The following is a 19,472-nucleotide window of genomic DNA, read 5'->3' as shown; positions in this document are numbered from 1 at the left end:
CAGAGTTCCTCAGCCAGCTTTGCTGAGTTGTAAGTCCACAAGTCTTAAAGTTGGCGGGCAGAATTATGGCCTGCTGGCCATGAGGTAGCATCTCTCCACACGTTTAGCGTGCGTTTTCCCCAGATAGGAAAACATCTGCCGGACAAGTGAAGCCTCTGCACGTGTCAGGCCAGCAGCCCTCCCGGCCTCTCCCGCCCGCCCTTCCTCAGCATGGCGGCACCGCGTGTCTTAATGCCCTCCCCCCCCGCGCCACCTCTCGCCCCGCTTCATGAGGCGCCCGGGATGGCTGAGGCTCGAACCTCGCCGAGGCCCAGGCGGAGCGCGACCTGGCCACCGCCGTCTATTTTGGCCCTGTCGCGTGTTGGGGATGGGCTTAGCTTCCTGCCATCAAGACAATAGCGCCGGCGAAGAGGACACCCTCCAGCGCGGTCCCGGCCACCCCATCACCCTGGCAGGCTGCGGAGCTGCCAGCTGGCTGGCGGCCAGGCCTAACTCCTCGGAGGCCTCTCCAAAAACACAGGAACCCATCCGGGAGCGCTCCTTGGCGCGAACAATGCGAGTCCGAGGGGGAAGCTCCCTGCGGTGGAATTAAGGCCGCTGACAGGACGTGCCGAGCCAGCAGGCCGGCCGGCCAGCCGCCGAGATAAGACGCCACTGGGAACAATAGAAGGAATTGCAGAGCTGCCCTTAAAAAACGCAGCACCCGCCCAAGGCCTTGAAGAAGAATGGCATTTTTTTTTTCGGGTCTTGGGACGCGCCGCGGCAGCCGCACTCAAGCCGGCGTTTCCTTGAGGCCGAGGCGGGCGGGGAACAGCGCCCGCCGGCGGCATTCTGGGGCTGAGGCGGCGGTGCGGGTCTTCGGGGGCCACCCGGACTTCCTTGACCCCAATAAGGTTCGCTCATACTCGCAACCCGTCTGGCTCCTTCCTTCTCCTCGTCTAATGCCGTCTAATGGTTAGACTCTTTAACCATTGCCATTTATGGTAGGGACTCTTAAAGTAGATTGTCAATCAAAGAAAGTAGCATTTCCTTCGCGTTGCATTTTTCCTTCTGGCGACCACATGGACATATCCGTGCACGGTTTTATTTAGTTATTTATTTATTGGCAACAAGACCAAAATAACCCTTGCATCCTTTTGGTATCTCTATTTCATCTGCAGCCCTGCTATGCCTCTCTCTCTCTCTCTCTCTCTCTCTTTTTTTAAAAAATAAAATTTTATTGGCATACAACCTTTAAAAACATGAAAAGAATATGCAAACAAATCAGACGTTTTACAAAACAACAACAACACCAAAACATATATACATACAGTAATACCTTTAAAGTTATTTTACAGTACATATATCAACTCTTATTTTATGCTTATTAACTATTCAGTCTATTTCTACTATCTTTATGATTTATCTCTAAGGAAATTATAACAGCTATGACTAGTATCTATATTTCTAAATATTGATATGATACAGTATTTATTTTCATTTGTCCTTACAATCTTAATATTAATATCCTAATATTTAATGTATTATTTTATTTTCTTCTGTCAAGCCATTCATACAACAAAATCCATGTTTTATAATGTTCCGAATCTTTTTCTTTCAGTTCAGTAGTTAATTTATCTAGTTCTGCACAATCCAAGATTTTTAAAATTATGATATTCTCGGTTGGTACCCCTCCTTGTTTCCAGTATTTTGCCAGCACAATTCTTAGAGCTGTGAGGATATGTAATATTATATAATGCTATGCCTTTCTTACCCAAGTATTAACCGGATTTGGTTTCCCCCTAGTTTCTGAATATAGGCAAGATGGGACCAAAGGTAGCATGAAAAATTGTGCTATATTATAATGTAAGTGGCACATAGCTTAGATTGCACAGCTTCAAGTTGGGTTAATGAGAATGAAAATGAACGAATGTACGTGTCCTTCTGTCCCAGGATAATGTTGCAAGATCCAATCTGGGTCAGTCACCAGGGGCCAGAGGTTTTGTCTTCCAAGCTTTTGGGTTTTTGCTGCACTCTCTAAGCTTTTAATACAAGGATTGTGATTATTTCTCTAAGTAAAGTCTCTTCCTCTTTCTTAATGTAGTCTATGAGAATAGAAAATAATCCAAACCTATTGAAGCATCATACTGTATGTCATTGAATTTGATATATAGGTTGTTGTTGTTTCTTTGTACTGAGTGCGGGGTTGTAGACCAAACCATACACTGCTAAAATTCTTGTCATGATTATAACCTGAGCAAAATGGCACATCAGAGCGCAATAATTTTTGAACCAAGGTACCTCAAGTGGGCTAATTTAACAGAATGTATCCAAAATCTGAGATCCCTGTGGATTTGAATGTGGCAAAGTTGCTACTGCTTCAGTGCTACCAAAGTCAGCTGCACTTAGCCATGGTCACTTGGTCACATGGGTGGACTGTTGCCCGGATGGGGGGGAATGCAGTGGGGTAGTGAAAATGGAGCTCCACCCCAGAGAACCCAATTTGCACTGAAAGATGTTGAAGGAAAAGCAGGGCATCCTGCATAAGCCATGCTCACAGTATGGTAGTAAAAACTTTGGTAGCTCTTCACTGCTCGGTCATCATTTCCATTGCTTTCTTCCTGCTTCCTACAAGGAAAATCAGTGGGGAAGCAGGCAGGAAGTTGGAAGTTAATCCTGTTCCCACTGCTTTTTTGCCTGCCAGTGGTCATTCAGTTTCTCTGTTTTGATAAGGAAATAATATCTGAAATGAAGACCCAATGGGACACTGGTTTGTCTAGCTAAAACTGTAAAAATCTGTACAGTAATATATTTCACTGGTACCTCATAAATCATCTTAAAGATGACTATTCTTTTTGTTCTGCAGGGTTTTTCAACTGGGTGCATTCTTGATGTATTGAGACTACAGTTCTCCCAAACTGGTGAAGTATGTTTAAGTGCGTGTACAAAAGCACAAATACTGTGTTACATATGGTTGTCCTATTTTTAATTAATGGATAAAGAGGCTTCATTTATTCATCTCTTGAATTATGACTTCCATCTTTTCACCAGGAGCTGAAAGCAGCATAAATAGCTGTCCAGCTTCCAAGTTCCCTCATAACAACAAGCCCAGATGTAAATTAAGATGATTGTGAGAGAATAATTAGCTATAAGGATCTTAAAATTACACTTCCATTCCCCTAATTTATTTTTTGTCATGGTTGTCATCCCATTCAAATTGCTTAAATATTTGCCTTTAAGCATGCAAAAGATATAACAGTGTAGGATGCAATAAATAGATGCTTCTTAGGTGCCTCCCAAATCTGGAACTTCCGTCTCCAACTAACTCCTTCACCCCTTCCATTATTCCCTTGAAAGTCTTTGTGGGAAGACCAGTAGTTTGTGGGAACGTTGCCTGTTCCTCTTTTCAAACAGTGACTTTCTTTCCATGTTCAATGTAATGGAACTGGGAGAGGAAGAAGACAGAAAATCTGTACTGAACTGCAGCTTAGGCTACCCAAAGAAGCAGCTTGTTTTGATAGCAGCGCTTGGCCTGAGTTGTAGTTTTATTTTTTTTAGCTGTTTATAAAAATGGATTTTCTCTAGAGCGGGTTATGCAAAGGCCAGGCAACTGGAAACAAAATAAATTTGCAGGGAGAACTCAGGTTAAATGTTCTGCCAAGAAGGCTGGGTTAAAGGTTTTCATAATTTCTGAATTCGGCTAAAAGATCTGGATATCAACAAGAGCACATTTAAAATTGCATCTTGGAGAACTTAATGCTTTCTATTCATTTTACATCATATTGTATCAATGATTCACCAATAGTTAAGAACAAGATTATTTGATATTGACTGAGCCAAGATGAGTACTCATCTTGAAAGTTATTTATTGAAATTGACCAGAGTATTCTGGTCATTAACCAAAGTATTCTGGTTAATGATATTACTAAAAGTATTGGCTGAAAATTTGAGATGTTTTAATTCCAGTACATTTGTGTGATAACGCATTTTCCTCTCCATTGCCATTGTGACAAACTGCTATTGTTTTTTTCATTTTTGCTTGCTGTTTTCCAAGGGAAAGTAGATAGTTCTATGAGATTATAGGATACAACCTCCTTTTCAGTTCCAATTACTCTGAGGCCCACAATACTTTTTTCATAAACCGGTTATCCAGAAGACAGCACTGGCAAACCACTTCCACATATTATATGGACATGTACATGTCATCATCAGGAGTCAAGTGGAATCTGTGAAGTCATCTCTGTGCTCACGTCGTCATCAAATTACCAAAATGATGAGAATATATACTGATTTTTGAGAAATAATCCATGTAATCATAAAAGTAGGAACCAGCATTTGGTGAACCTACTGCTCTTTGTACAATAACTTTCCTGCTTCCAGTGACTACTTTATCTCACTGCATTTGTTTCCTGCCTTCCATCTAAGTAGCCCAATATATGTAACATCCATCCCTCCATTTTATCCTCACACAAATTGGTTAGGTGAACCACAATTTGAGATGACCTCCTTGATAGTGATCAGATTCTAGTAGCCACTTAACACTTAGCCAAGTAGATTATGTTTGAAATAAAATCTTAAAGCCAAGTAAAATCTTAGGGTTTTTTACTACAAAACTGTAATTTACTTCACAATAATACAGATATGGTGCCCTGTTATCTTCTTCTGAAGTGATTTTTCAACTTTTCAATTTAGTTTATAGTCCCAGAGCAGTCTCATCCAAGTATTCAAATGATTTAGTTGATTTTTTTTCCTTGGCAATATTTGCAATGAAAGATACCCAAATGTAATTGTATAATCTTAGCAAATTGTATACTCCTTGGAGACAGGATTTTGGTCCTATTAGGGCCTATACAAGTCACTTCAATATACATTAATTTCAGGTATAAATAAATAATTTAGAAGCTCAGCAGCTTACAGAATTAATAATAAGATATGAATCAATCAAGAGACTGAGAGAAACTTCTGCCTTTCAATTACATCTTTAACATTTCTGAAACCTTTACACTTTTAAATGAAAGTCAAGACATGCTGCTTTGAAAAGAAGGCACAATTAATAAGCAGTCAATTAAAACCTCAAATTATGAAGACCTTAGGAGTGTTCTATAACTTTGTGTAAGAGAATTTTTAAAGAGAAATAAAGTTGATAGGAGATAGGATATTTTCCCCTTTTTTGTGGGACTTCTGCATAAAATACATTTTCTAATTTTTATGTGAATGATGAAAGATGAAATGAGATAAGCCTCTGAAAGATTTGTAAGGTATCACTTATAGCTGATAAACAGTTTTGTGGTTTCAGGCAAATTCAAAGAAAATAAGACCACCCTGCAAGTACAGTTGATGTGTTTTTAGAAGACAGTGGTTTCCATTACTCTGGAATTATCTTGGATCCAAAAGCTGATATAAGGCAATGAAGGGCAGAAGGAATACTGGGCATCACCAAGCAAACATCTGATTGCCAAGTAAATGTAATGAGGAACCTTGTGGTACCTTCACGATGAAAACATTTGTTATTTGGCATATAAATTCAATAGATAGATAGATAGATAGATAGATAGATAGATAGATAGATAGATAGATAGATAGATAGATAGATAGATAGATAGAATATCCTACTTATTATGGATCACAGTTGACAAATAATCTAAACAGACGTGTCATTTCTAATTGATCAACCTCAATGAAGTAGAGCAGTGATTTTCAACCTTTTTTGAGCCGCGGCACATTTCTTACATCCCTCTTTCTTTCTCTCTTCCTTCTTTCCTCTTTCCTCTTTTTTGCTCTCTTTCTCTCTCCCTCCCTATCTCCCTCTATGTCTTTCTCTCTCCCACCTTCCCTCCCTCCCTCCCTCTCTTTCTCTCTCTCTCTCTTTCTTTCTTGTTCTCTTTCTCTGTCTCTTGTTCTCTCTCTCTCTTGCTTTCTCTCTCTCTCTTGTTTTCTTTCTCTCTCTCTTGCTTGCTTGCTTTCTCTCCCTCTTGCTCTTTCTTTCTCTCTCTCTCTTTCTTTCTCTCTTTGTGCTTTGCGGCACACCTGATCATGTCTCACGGCACACTAGTGTGCCGTGGCACACTGGTTGAAAAACACTGAGGTAGAGGACTGTAGACTTAGACTGTAGTACTGAAGACTTAGATTTAGGATTGTAAACTGCAGATCAACAACCATTTACTTGCATAGAGCCAGCTTTGGGTGCTATTCATTGGGTAAAGGGAGAATAATCAGTGGTACCAACTGATTTTGTCACTCATTGTCATTTGTCGCCTTCCGAATTTATCTTACCTTTTTAAAAAGACCATATGGCAGTGAATTCCACAAGTGAATTCCACATAGTCTGAAGGCATGCCTCCTTTGATCTCCCCACTCCCCTGCTGAGTGTGCGTGTGTGTGTGTGTACACTCGCACGCCTTTGAGTCACTATCTGACTTCTTACAACTGCCTGGATTAATCTTGGCAAGATTTTTCAGAAGTGGTTTACTATTTTCTCCTTCCTAAGGCTGAGAAAGAGTAGCTGGCCTAAAATCGCCTAACTGAATTTGTGTTTAAGCCAGGATTAGAACTCACAGTCTTCTAGTTTTTAGTCTGATGCTTTAACCACTACTCCATACTACTGAGAGTTACTGTAGTTAGTACATTCATGGAGTAGGCAGGCATGGACTTGGACAGGAAGGAACTTTGGTTGAAATCTCCCATGGTCATGAAGCTTGTTGGGTGTTTGGGGGCAAATCTGAGCCTCTACAGAGATAGTGAAGATAAAACAAGAGAGGCAGATGTTATTTTAAAGGGAGGCCAAGACTCAAACCAGAGCCACTATTCAAATATTGCTAATCAAGATGCATGAATTCTTCTCTTTTCAGAACAAATCATTTCAATTCATCTTCCATCTGAAGTTTTCCTCTCTGGACCTAATTTAAAATAACACGAGAGATCCTGACCTGCTTTTCTTTTTAATTATGCTTAGGTATATCTGTGGGCCTCTGATTTAGGTCAGGTCTTGATATTGAGAAAGGAGGGATTCTCTTTTTTTCCATGTGATATTTATTTCGATTTCTCTCCCCACACATTCTTCATAGTCATGGGACAAGATAGGGGAGATTCAACACTGTTCCTGGCTTGTCCTCTTCACAGCTAAGAGCATCTTTGAGCAGAGATTTAGAATAGTTCAACTACGAGGATTAAGTGTTTTCCCCTTTCTCTTTATAGAAAAGCTTGGATTCAAATTGGACCTTTTTGCCACTGTGTTTAAAACAGGCCAAGAAGACTGTTTTATATACTGTAGTTTATACACTATTTTATCCGCATGAAGGCTGCCCACCTTTTTGTGAGGAAGGAATTCTATGTCAGAGCCATAATGACATAAGGGATGCGGTAGCTCAACTGCTAAGACGCTGAGCTTATCAATCAGAAAGGTAGGCAGTTTGGTGGTTCGAGTCCCTAGCATCGCGTAAGCTCCCATTACTTGTCCCAGCTTCTGCCAACCTAGCAGTTCAAAAGCATGTAAAAATGCAAGTAGAAAAATAAGGACCACCGTTGGTGGGAAGGTAACAGCATTCTGTGCACTTTTGGCATTTAGTCATGCTGTCCCAATGACCACAGAAACTTCATGGGACAGCGCTGGCACTTTGCCTTTGAAATGGGGATGAGCACTGCCCCCTAGAGTCAGGAATGACTAGCATTTATGTGCGAGGTGAACCTTTACCTTAACCCATTATACAGATGCCTTGATGAATTAGATTACCAAACAATTGTCTATGATTAACTGGCAAATGTGACATATGCTGCAAGTTCTTATATTACTTTTTATATGATGACTTTCAGGGAGCTAATTATACAGTACAGTGAGATTAAAACAATTGCAATCACTGTTAAAGCTATCTCCGGTCTAAAAGTGCTGACTGAAACGAAAAAGATCCCCAAAGTGGGTCTGTCTTCCAAGGGAGCATGTTTTCTGCTTTAGGAGCCACACTGGAGAAGACTCTCTCATATGCCCCCAATGGAATGGAATGGAGTGGACTGGAATAGAATTAGAATAGAATAGAATAGAATAGAATTCTTTATTGGCCAACTGTGATTGGACACACAAGGAATTTGTCTTTGATGCATATGCTCTCAGTGCATGTAAAAGAAAAAGTTACATTTGTCAAGAATCATGAGTTAAAATGCTTAATGATTATCATAGGGTACAAATAAGCAATCAGGAAACGATCAATATTAATTTAAATCATAAGGATACAAGCAACAATTTACAGTCATAAGTGGGAGGAGATGGAAATGGATCTCAAAAAAGAAGTACTGTATATATATTTTAGTGGCCCTAATGTGCAGGTAAATTCACATCAAGATATGGAGTCTCTTGGAGAATTAGGTCTAAATCCTTCAGGGCTTTAAACCAACCCTTACAGTACATTGTTTTGATAAATTAAACACCTTACATTGTGTTCAGAAAACATTTGACAAGTGACAAGGGAAAACATGTTATCTGAATTATGCAGCACTGAGGAAGCATTTAAAAAAAAAAAAAAAGAATTATCAAGGGAAGCTGGAAGCTTCAGTTCTCTGGAATACCTCCGTATGGATATTAAACTTTCTGAAAAATTGTTGAAAGTTAAAGTAGTCATGAGGGGTATTCAGTTAGGATTCCCCAGCCCTGGTGCTAAGGCAGAGGAACAAAGCAATCCAGCTGCTTTGAGAGAACAGGAGCTTGAAGTGAAAAGGCAGGGACACAGAAGGGAGAAGGAAAGGTATTGTTCCAGCGAGGGAAGTCTCTAGCTGCAGGGATGCTGGCGAAAGTGTTTGGAGTGCTGACTCAGAATAGCGCCTGGTGGCCGGCGACTGACCTTTGGCCCCTTTGCTTCCTCCTCCTTCCTGCCCAAAACCTCTTCGGTTTTCCAGAGGGAGGAGAATCCCAGCTCCTTGAGTCTTTGATTGGTTAAGAAAGTCATTTCTAGCCCAGAATAAAAGGTAAGAGAGAGAGCATCTTGTCAGCTGGCCTGCCACCCTCGACATGAGCACCTTGGCCTTGTACCGTGGCATCTACACCCAAGAGAGTTTCCAAGAAGTCTATGGGGTGCCCCTGGAGCCGGAGAGCAGTCTAGCAGGGATGGTGAAGGGCAGGCTGAGCCGCTGCTGCCACTGCTCCAAATCGGCAGCCTTGAAATTATTTAGAAGCAGACTGCCTATTGCAAGTTGGCTGCCCAAGTACCAGCCGAAGAAATGGCTTTTGGGGGACCTGGTGGCAGGGTTAACCGTGGGCGTTGTACACATCCCTCAAGGTGAGTTTGTATGGGTATTTGCAGGGGTGTAGGCGTGCAATTCGTTGCAGGGTCATGCAACAGAAGGTGAACAAAAAACTTTAACTTGGGAGCTCGTAGTCATGTACCCAAGAATTTTGCAGCCTGAACAGGAGCAGCAATTCTTTCCTTTTGGAAAGTTCTATTGAATTGCACAATAAATTTAGGGGTAGGCAAACAATATCCTTCACTTTGACTCGTTTCTGTTTCATACTTGTCCCTCTTTCTCTTTTTGCCTCCATTGATTTTTGTCGTTCTAAAATCTGTCTCAAAATGTTTTGTTTCTGTTTTTCTCACAAGCCTGACAGTAATGCCCTATTTCCAACCTCCATTTTTGAAAAATAAATCCATCTCTCATTCTCCCTCTTCCCCAGCTGTAGATTCTGAGAACTGCCCCACTTCTCTGGGGCAGGAGGATTTCTGCTTTCTGGTGCTTCCAAGCCCTCCTCTTATTCTTAAGGTCTGATCTCCAGTCTCCTTTCTACCTGGATTTTGATTGCTGTGTCTGCCTCCCTCCCAAATGTTCCCTGATTCCATGCACAGGGTCCCAAATCCAGCTTTCATCCTTGTAATTCAGATATCTGCTGTCCTTCTAACCACCTATCTCCTCTCTTTGCTCCTTCCCCTTTTAGGATTTTTGATGGGTAGCTTCTCTTTACACACCTTCTAATCGTTTCGGATGGTTGCCTTTTTCTCCACACTTACCAGCCTTATGGGTCTCAGTTGTCTAAGAAATTGCACACAGGGTGGGTAGTCAGTCTTGCTCCAAAGATTGCTCTCTGGGTTATCTTTTTCTGTCTTTGGTGAGAGTTGAGAGATCGCAGCTATCTGACGCAAGAGGTAAAAGCAAAGTAAAACAAGGAGGCACAGTGCCCAGATGGTTTTTTGCTTTAGACTGGGCTCATGCCTTGCTTGCCCTCCCGTTCGTCCTTTGCCAGCCCAGCCTTTGGCAAGGCAGCTGAGCTGGCATTAAAGCCGTGCGCACTGCCAAGTCTCCAGCCGGGACTGCTGTTGCATGTCGTGCTCTAGCTGTTAACAGAAAGGAGGAGGCTTTGCCAGTCATTCATGAGTCCCATCAAAGAAGTTTGGAACTGCTTTGAATAAACCTTGAGTAGAGTGAGATAAGCTATTTTCCTGTTAAGATGCCACATTCAAAATCCTGCATTTCTGTTTCCAGAGGCTGGTGGCTGTTGACATGAAGCAATGCAAAACTTTTAACACGTTAAAAGATATAAGGGTTTAGAATCATTTAAACTTCCACGGGCTAGAGCCCAATTCCTCTGGTCTATGACCAGAATAGAAGCAATATAATAATTAAAGGCAGAATAATGAATATGTTTCCAGAAAATAGAGTACATTTTCCACCCAAATTTTGAACAGATCATACAGGAGATTGTGTTCATATTCCCTGCATTGGGATGAGTCAGTGGGAAGCATTTGATGTGATTATAGAATAATTTCATTTACAGCTATGAAACCTGGAAAGTAACCTTGGATAACGTATTGTCTCAAAGGTTTACTCTTCAGCTAAGTAATTTTTTCAGAGAAGTACAATGGGGTGATATTTGTTATCTGACTGTCACTAATGGAAAGACTAGAAATGTTTTTCTATTATCAGAAGCCATGCTACCATACTGAATCTAAATATTTGTGGGTTATGGATACCCAGTGCAAGAGTGAGAAAAATGCTCTGTGTGTGGACAAAGATAGGAAAATTTTGTGTTCAACTGAAGTCTCAAAAGATACATCTGGATTCTGTGGGTGTCAATTTATTTCATCAACCAGAACAGCCAGTGACAAGGAATAATGGGAATTGTAGTTCTATATCCCTGTGTAGCTGCAGGTTGCTTGTTCCCACATTAGGTTATTGTTCTGTCAACTCTTTATCCAAGATTAAGTCCTATATTATTAGAAAAATGAAATAATTTATTACCACTCAGAGTTGGCTGTTATCCTCTCTACCCAGTTACAATAGGAAGGACAGAAGATAGAGCTAAAATAGAACTTCTGTCCCTACCGTTACCTTAAAGGTACTGATAACATCAGCAGTGTTTTGCAAAGGCAACCAGATCTACAACTTACAATTTAGGTTCTTGGAAATCAACTTTCCTGCCCCACCTAATAGTTAATTCTTTAGCTTTAGAACTAGTGGTTATTTTATGACTCTTTCTGTTTGTTCTTTCTGCAGGAATGGCATTTGCTCTCCTCACTTCAGTGGCTCCAATCTATGGGCTTTACACTTCATTCTTCCCAGCTTTGTTGTATATGCTTTTTGGGACAGGACGTCATGTGTCTACAGGTAGGCAAGACCCAGGTCACTTCCAGATGACCAACTTTCTGTCTCCTAACTCCTGCTTAAACTGCCTTCCCCAAATTGATCAGGTATGCTTTGATTGTTTACAAATCTATTCAGGTATCCAGATACGATAAGCAGTTAATGTTTCTGGACATCCATAGATTTTCTAGAGTTAAAATAACGGTGCCTAGTCCAGTCTCCTGGGATCTGGAGCTGAACACAGGTTCCTTCCTTATGTTCCAGAAAGTAAGAGAATACATTTCTAGCGCTCTCTTTCTTTCTCTCTCTCTGTGTATGTGTGCCTGAGAGAGAGGGGGGGGGGGGGGAGGGAGGGAAAGGAGAAGGAGATGAAAAAAATATTTATTTCATTCTCCTCCCCATTTCAAGTACAAGGCACTAAGATGCTGCTTCTGAAGCTACTGTCAAGAATGAAACTTTGGCAGTTACGTTCTTCTTTGTTTCAACTTGCCATTAGAGTAAAGGGAGGTGAAGTGCTGCTTTAGAATGGGTGAAATGGAGAAATGAAACCGCTATGATTCTGCTGAAGTCCACGAGAGCCTGAAACCTTTCCAAGGACATTGTAGCAGGTGTGGAGTTTCCATAGCAATGTGAAATTATTTACATGGATTACATAAAAGGTTGGAGGGGTGGGGGTCTGGCTAGGGAAATTAAGTCTGGGAACTGGTTTTGCTTCAACATGTTCCATAAACAGTAAGGTTTTTAGAAACGGAATGAATGAATGGAGTTTTATTTGGATTCTCAAGCTGGCTGTTGATAGCTACACTTAGTGCTGTAGTATGATATTTCTACAGATACCCCATGGCCACCACATTATATCAAATTGCTTGCACATGCATGCTTCTGGCTAACAGCATTCTGATAAACAGGGAGCTCACCCTGCATGAATCTTAGGGATGCACATTTCCCTAGAACGGGTCAGCAGTCTGCGGCTCTGGATCTGTATGTGGCTCTTTTCATCCCTCTGCTGTGGCTCCCTGTCACTCAAAATATGTGTCATAATTGCCAGTGTGTGACACCCATTGATGTGCAATTTGTTAAGCACGCCAACCATCCAACCATGGATAAATCCAATAAAAGTTTCAGAAGAAAACAGAATTTTTAATTCAACTTTATATGCTAGTCCTCAGAGAGGGGCAGCATACAAATCTAATAAATTATTATTATTAATTATTATTAGTCGGGAAATAGTCACCCACAGTAAAAGTTTTGTGGCTCCCAGTGTTTTCTTTTCTGTGAAAATAGGGTCCAAATGACTCTTTGGGTATTTAAGATTGCCAATCCCTGCCCTAGAAAACCTATCTGTCATTAGTAATTGTTTGTGGCTCCTGGTTGGGGAAATTATTTTTTTATTATTATTATTATTATTATTATTATTATTATTATTATTATTATTATTATTATTTACTAGATTTGTATGCCGCCTCTCTCCGTAGACTCGGGGCGGCATACAAAAATACTCTTCTTGATGTAATCTTTTGCAGACCTACACTCATAACAGGCTAAATATAATTTTATTCATGCTTTACATGAACTTGAAATGTGAGGCCCTTCTGAGGCACTGGATTGAGTATTGAGTTATGGTGAATGCTCAGGTCAAGTCCTGCATTTCTTACTGCAAAAGTATTGAGTTTTTATTGCCCATTTCCTTGATTTATTGAAAAACATTTTGAGAAATCCAGATGAGTTATCTCAATCGCTTCTTATACTTTCCTTCTTACCTCAGAAATAAGGAAGGGAAAAACAGGAGTGTCTTTTAATTAGCACTGGAAAATCTCCTTTTGGATATTATTCATACATATCAGCGTTTCTGCAAGGCCCAGTGTGTTGTTCAAACCAAGGGTAACTTATATTGCTAAGGTATCTCCTGTTGCTTTTGGTCCTGCAATGTGTCAAAGAGTGTTACATAATAGAGGAGGGAGAGGAAAATTGACATCCTTCACTTGTTTTGGATTCCAGTTCCCGTATGTCCCTAATTTCTCGTCCTTACAGTTGGAATTGTTGGGTATTTTGGAGATTAAAACCTTGTCTTCCTACTTCATCCTTTTCTCATTCCACAGGCACGTTTGCTGTGGTCAGTCTGATGACAGGCTCTGTAGTGGAGCGCTTGGTTCCTATCTCCCAGCAGTCCAATGGCACAGGTCCTGCTGAAGCCACCTTGTTCGAGAGACAACGCATCGAGGTAGCTGCCGCCGTGGCCTTTTTCATGGGGCTTCTCATGGTGAGTTCCAGGGCATGCAGTAACTTTATCACGCCTGTGTAAATGGGTCCAGTGGGGAGGCCTTGCATGACACAAACCAGTGATTGTGTTGTCATGCTGTGAGAATATTGGGTTGACAAATCAGAAGGATGTTCTTTCTAAACTTGAGCATTTAGTTTTGTCCACTTAATGAAACCGTTTCATTTAATTTTTTATATACTGAATATATATATATGGTTTCTCATATAAAAGATTTTCAGTGATAAATAATTACGCATTATTAATAAGGAATTGTCAAACAACATAAATGTAATTTGACATAGAAACATAGAAGATTGATCCATCTAGTCTGCCCTTACACTATTTCCTGTATTTTATCTTACAATGGATATATGTTTATCCCAGGCGTGTTTAAATTCAGTTACTGTGGATTTACCAACCACGTCTGCTGGAAGTTTGTTCCAAGGATCTACTACTCTTTCAGTAAAATAATATTTTCTCATGTTGCTTTTGATCTTTCCCCCAACTAACTTCAGATTGTGTCCCCTTGTTCTTGTGTTCACTTTCCTATTAAAAACACTTCCCTCCTGAACCTTATTTAACCCTTTAACATATTTAAATGTTTTGATCATGTCCCTCCTTTTCCTTCTGTCCTCCAGACTATACAGATTGAGTTCATTAAGTCTTTCCTGATACGTTTTATGCTTAAGACCTTCCATGATATATTTCATATATTGTTTGATATTTGAAGTTGACTTTTGTCATTTTTCTTTTATTGCTTTTGTTTTAATTTTTCTTGAGTTTAACAAGCAAATCAGCTCTAATGAAATACTTCAAAGAATTAAAATATTCCATATGCAGTTTTCCTAGTTATCTGATTTATAGCGTTTATTTAGTGAGTGTGATAACAATGAGGCCAAGCGATCCCAAATGGTCACTTAAGGTTACTGTCTAATTGTTATCCATATATTTCATGCTTATGTTCACACAAATTTAAAAATTAGAAAGTTGCTTCATTAAAACAAAGTTTGCTGAGATATTTGAAGGAAGTTTTAAGGGTTCTTACAACATATTTATAAGCCCGAAAATAAAAACAGAAGAGAAATTTTCTAATTTTGCCTGGAAAGGAGCAAACTTAACAGCAGCTCCATGTTGCGTGGCTTTCTTTACCTGTGGAAGAGGTAAAAACAAACACTACATCCTTCTCTGGGGAATTTCATATAGCTAACTCAGGCCTCTCTTTCCTTAACTCCAGGTCATGATGTTTCTGCTTCACTTGGGCTTCCTTTCCACCTACCTCTCGGAACCAGTGGTCAAGGCCTTTACCAGTGCCGCTGCCTTGCACGTGGTGGTTTCTCAGCTACAGAGCCTCCTGGGCATATCCTTACCACGCCCCAGTGGCTACTTTGCCATTTTCAAGGTATGGGACACTGAAGAGAGAAGACGCCTCTCATACTTAATTCACCTAATCTTGTTCTAATATACAGCCACTCCTCAACTTATGAGCCCAAAATTTCTTTTGCTAAGCGAGAAACTTGTTAAGTGAATTTTGCTTCATTTTACGATTTTTCTTGCCACATTTGTTAAGCGAATCACTGTTAAGTTAGCAACATGGTTACTAAGTGACTCTGGCTTGTCAGAAGGTCACAAACGGTGATCACATAACCCCGTGCCACTGCAACTGTCATAAATGTGAGTCACTGAGCCGGGATGGCACAGTGGTTAGAGTGCAGCACTGCAGGCTACTTCAGCTAACTGCTAGCTGTAGTTCAGCAGTTCAAATCTCACCACCGTCTCAAGGTTCACTCAGCCTTCCATCCTTCCAAGGTGGGTAAAATGAGGACCCAGATTTTATTTATTTATTTATTGGATTTGTATGCCACCCCTCTCCGGAAATTCGGGGCAGCTAACAACAATAATAAGACAGCGTACAATAATAATCCAATAATAAAAATGATTAAAAACCCATTAATATAAAAAACCAAATATACAATCAGACATACCATGCATAAAATTGTAAAGGCCTAGGGGGAAAGAGTATCTCAATTCCCCCATGCCTGGCAGCAGAGGTGGGTTTTAAGTAGCTTACGAAAGGCAAGGAGGGTGGGGGCTATTCTAATCTCTGGGAGGAGTTGGTTCCAGAGGGCTGGGGCCGCCACAGAGAAGGCTCTTCCCCTGGGTCCCGCCAAGCGGCATTGTTTAGTTGACGGGACCCGGAGAAGGCCCACTCTGTGGGACCTAACTGGTCACTGGGATTCGTGCAGCAGAAGGCGGTCCCTGAGATAATCTGGTCCGGTGCCATAAAAGGCTTTATAGGTCATAACCAACACTTTAAATTGTGACCGGAAACTGATCGGCAACCAATGCAGACTGCGGAGTGTTGGTGTAACATGGGCATACCTGGGGAAGCCCATGACTGCTCTCGTAGCTGCATTCTGCACGATCTGAAGTTTCCGAACACGTATCAAAGGTAGCCCCATGTAGAGAGCGTTACAGTAGTCGAGCCTCGAGGTGATGAGGGCATGAGTAACTGTGAGCAGTGACTCCCGGTCCAAATAGGGCCGCAACTGGTGCACCAGGCGAACCTGGGCGAACGCTCCCCTCGCCACAGCTGAAATATGTTTCTCTAATGTGAGCTGTGGATCGAGGAGGCAATATTCTGATTCTGTAAACCGCTTAGAGAGGGCTGTAAAACCACTGTGAAATGGTATATAAGTCTAAATGCTATTCCTATAATGCTATTGCTAATTGTCAGGCATCCAAATGTAAATCATATGACCATGGGGATGCTGCAGCGATCATCAGTGTGGAAAAATGGTCTTAAGTCGCTTTTTAAAGTGGTGTTGTAACTTTGAATGGTCTCTAAACAAACTGTTGTTAAATCAAGCACTACCTTTACTGAAGATGTTTGTTTCTCTAAGCTACTATGAGTCTACTCTTCTAAGTAGACCATTTAGGAAACTGGCAGTGCAGGGATTGCAGAAATGTTCTTTATTGTAGTATGAAGAATAACAGAACCATGAAAGCCTGCCGAAGCTTCTGCCTCTCTCAAAACAAAATCAAAATAGGGAATGCTGAGTTTCTTTCTCATGTTTTCCTCCATCTTGGGACTGGGTAATTTACTCATCTGCTAAACAGCTTTCCTGTACCTACCTCAAGGTTTGCATTGCAATTCCTGTCTGTATCTTTTCTTACAGCTTAGCCATGCTTCGTCTTTCCTTCCCTCCCCAGGTCACTTGAGGCAAAATACAATGGATCCTCAGCTCTGCTGAGCCAGTCTATAAGGCCCTTAGCAACTGCTGCTGGAAGGGTTCAGTAAATCTTCTTTCTGCTCAAGATCCCCATGTACAATTGGTGGGCCACTGTGTGACACAGAATGCTGGACTCGATAGGCTTTGGCCCTGATTCAGCATGGCTCTTCTTATGTTCTTATATAAATTTACTTGCTGCCTTGTCTTCCCAGGCTGCTCAATGTTAAATTCTGTTTATTCAGTGGGAACCTTCTGTGTGTTATTCCCTAGACACTGGCATCTGTTGTGGAAGCATTGCCCTTAACCAACATGGCAGAACTGCTGATCTCTGGGCTCTGCTTAGCTGTGCTGGTACCGATCAAAGAAATCAACCATCGCTATCGTAGCCGGATGTGGGTCCCCATCCCAGGAGAGATAATCATGGCAAGTACTGAGCCTTCACTCTATCGAATACAGACACTGATGGTCCTAAGTTGGAGAAACTCATTCCTTATCTTAACAACAAATTGATGTACACAGAGTTCATTGCTTCCTTTGTCTGTTTCTTGAGATTATCAGCGTATTTAGGTTATAAACATACATTACACCCCCTACACCAGCGGTGGGTTGCTCTTGGGTCAGCCCAGTTCTGAGAATTGGTAGAGCCCGTGGTGGGAGGTTCCACCCACCTACCTAGGATGCTTCTGCACATTTATTTGTTTGTTTGTTTGTTTGTTTGTTTGTTTACTTACTTACTTACTTACTTACTTACTTACTTACTTACTTACTTACTTATTTATTTAGTCCAATACACAATGAGAGTTTTAGTGGGTGTATATGTGTGTGTGTGTGTGTGTGTGTGTGTGTGTGTGTAGATTGTTCTGAGTTCGGGTTTTGCCCCGTGTAATATTTTGAGTGTCTATGCGACGTTTCGGTGAAATCACATTCACCATCATCAGGCTGAAGTTATAAGCTTCGTGCTGCTGTAAATATGGAAATATATACACACACACATATATATATATATACACACACACGTATAGTAAAATATATGATGAAGGTTATAGAGAAGATACTCGTAGTAAAATATATCTATGAAAGAATAGAAAAGAAGATATAATAATAGCATGAGTGAGCGCACGGGTGGACCAGTAGCAAAGGGTTTTAAAACCTGCTACTGCCCTACGCACACACAAACGCACATACATACAAAAGGGAGGCCAAAAGAAATGATTGGAACAACAGAAGAAGAGTTTGTAGGTAGATCATTGTTCTAGTAGTGGGTATGACAAGAAAAGCTGAGTGCTGTACTTAGGACTAAATTACAAATGTTAAGTATTTCTTTATAGTGAACACATCATTTAGAAAATAGAAAAGCAAATAGATAGCTATTGAAATGTCTTTGGGCTCATCCTGATGTCTACCTAACTATGACACAAATGTAATCTTGAGGCAGCTTGAAGTTGTTAGTTATTCCCGTTTTAAAGGGGTGTTTTCCCTCTTCTTGCCACTGACACACTCTGGATGGGCAGCTTTTAATAGTCAGCCTCTCCTGTTGTAGGCAGATCCTCCAGATCAGTGGTGGGTTAATAACAGTTCGCTAGGAAACTCCGTTTCACTAGTGGCCGCCATAGTTCCCTCTAAGCTGAGCAGTGAGCAATCGCTCACTTAAAAATCATCATCAACTCAGAGTTTTCCAAACCTGCCCAGAAGCCGAGAGGGAAAGAGTGAGAGGGAAGGAGAGAGAGAGGAAGAGAGGAAGAGAGAGAAACAGATAGAAAAAAGAGAGGAAGGAAAAGAGAAAGAAAAAGAATGGGAGTAAGGAAGAGAGAAAGAAAATCAAAATCTAGTTTGAAACTAGCTCAACTATTTAAGTGGTATTTTGATATTGATAGAGTTGCCCTATTATGAGCTCACTGTTATAGACACACAGTACAGTATTTTATTTTGAAATTCTCTGAGGCAAAACAGGGTGGGTTTTTTGTTTGTTTGTTTGTTTGTTTGTTTGTTTGTTTATTTATTTATTTATTTGTTTATTTATTTATTTATGTGCCGCCCAGTCCCGAAGGGACTGCTGCTCAGACACTATACTTTTCCGCCCACCCACCCCAAAAAATTAGAGGGAACACAATTTGCACATGACTGCTTCGGTGCCGTCTTTGCTGGTCTGTCGGGCGGCACCATCTTTTTTTCTGAATTTTTAAGCCTTTTTTGCTTCCTGCGCATGCACTGAAGAAAAATCTTGTGAGGGGATGCTCGCGTGTGTGAGCTTTTGGCGGAAGTGAAAAATCGTCGAAATCATGTGCACGCGAGCATCCCCTCACGAGATTTCAGTGCGTTTTTGCTTCCTGCGCATGTGTGGAAGTAAAATTGTCCAAGAAACATGCATGCAGACGTGCACACTGAATCAGGATGCGCGTGCAGCGCACCGGTATGCGGGTAAGTGCAACCTGATGCTGCTCCAGATC

At 41.0% G+C, this 19,472-nt stretch overlaps 1 protein-coding gene across 4 annotated transcripts in view; it reads left to right on the top strand.

Moving 5' to 3' along the window:
- Positions 1–279: 279 nt before the first annotated feature.
- LOC139161595 (solute carrier family 26 member 10-like) overlaps positions 280–19,472 on the top strand; it is a 39,251-nt gene continuing 20,058 nt past the window's right edge. The window contains exons 1-6 of one of the 4 annotated variants that reach the window (XM_070740933.1): positions 280–893; positions 2,846–2,915; positions 11,449–11,559; positions 13,635–13,795; positions 15,030–15,194; positions 17,296–17,448. In XM_070740933.1, coding sequence (XP_070597034.1) covers positions 726–893; positions 2,846–2,915; positions 11,449–11,559; positions 13,635–13,795; positions 15,030–15,194; positions 17,296–17,448 — 828 coding nt within the window. In that variant the 5' untranslated portion in view covers positions 280–725. Of the gene's footprint in view, positions 984–2,845; positions 2,916–8,974; positions 9,243–11,448; positions 11,560–13,634; positions 13,796–15,029; positions 15,195–17,295; positions 17,449–19,472 lie in introns of those variants that run through there. The other 3 variants (XM_070740935.1, XM_070740934.1, XM_070740932.1) reach the window with 3 other exon arrangements.

This window comes from Erythrolamprus reginae, chromosome 2, assembly GCF_031021105.1.
Source record: "Erythrolamprus reginae isolate rEryReg1 chromosome 2, rEryReg1.hap1, whole genome shotgun sequence".
Lineage (NCBI taxonomy): Eukaryota > Metazoa > Chordata > Lepidosauria > Squamata > Dipsadidae > Erythrolamprus > Erythrolamprus reginae.
Note: the sequence above shows the minus strand (reverse complement) of the source record. Positions and strands in the feature narration are given on the sequence as shown.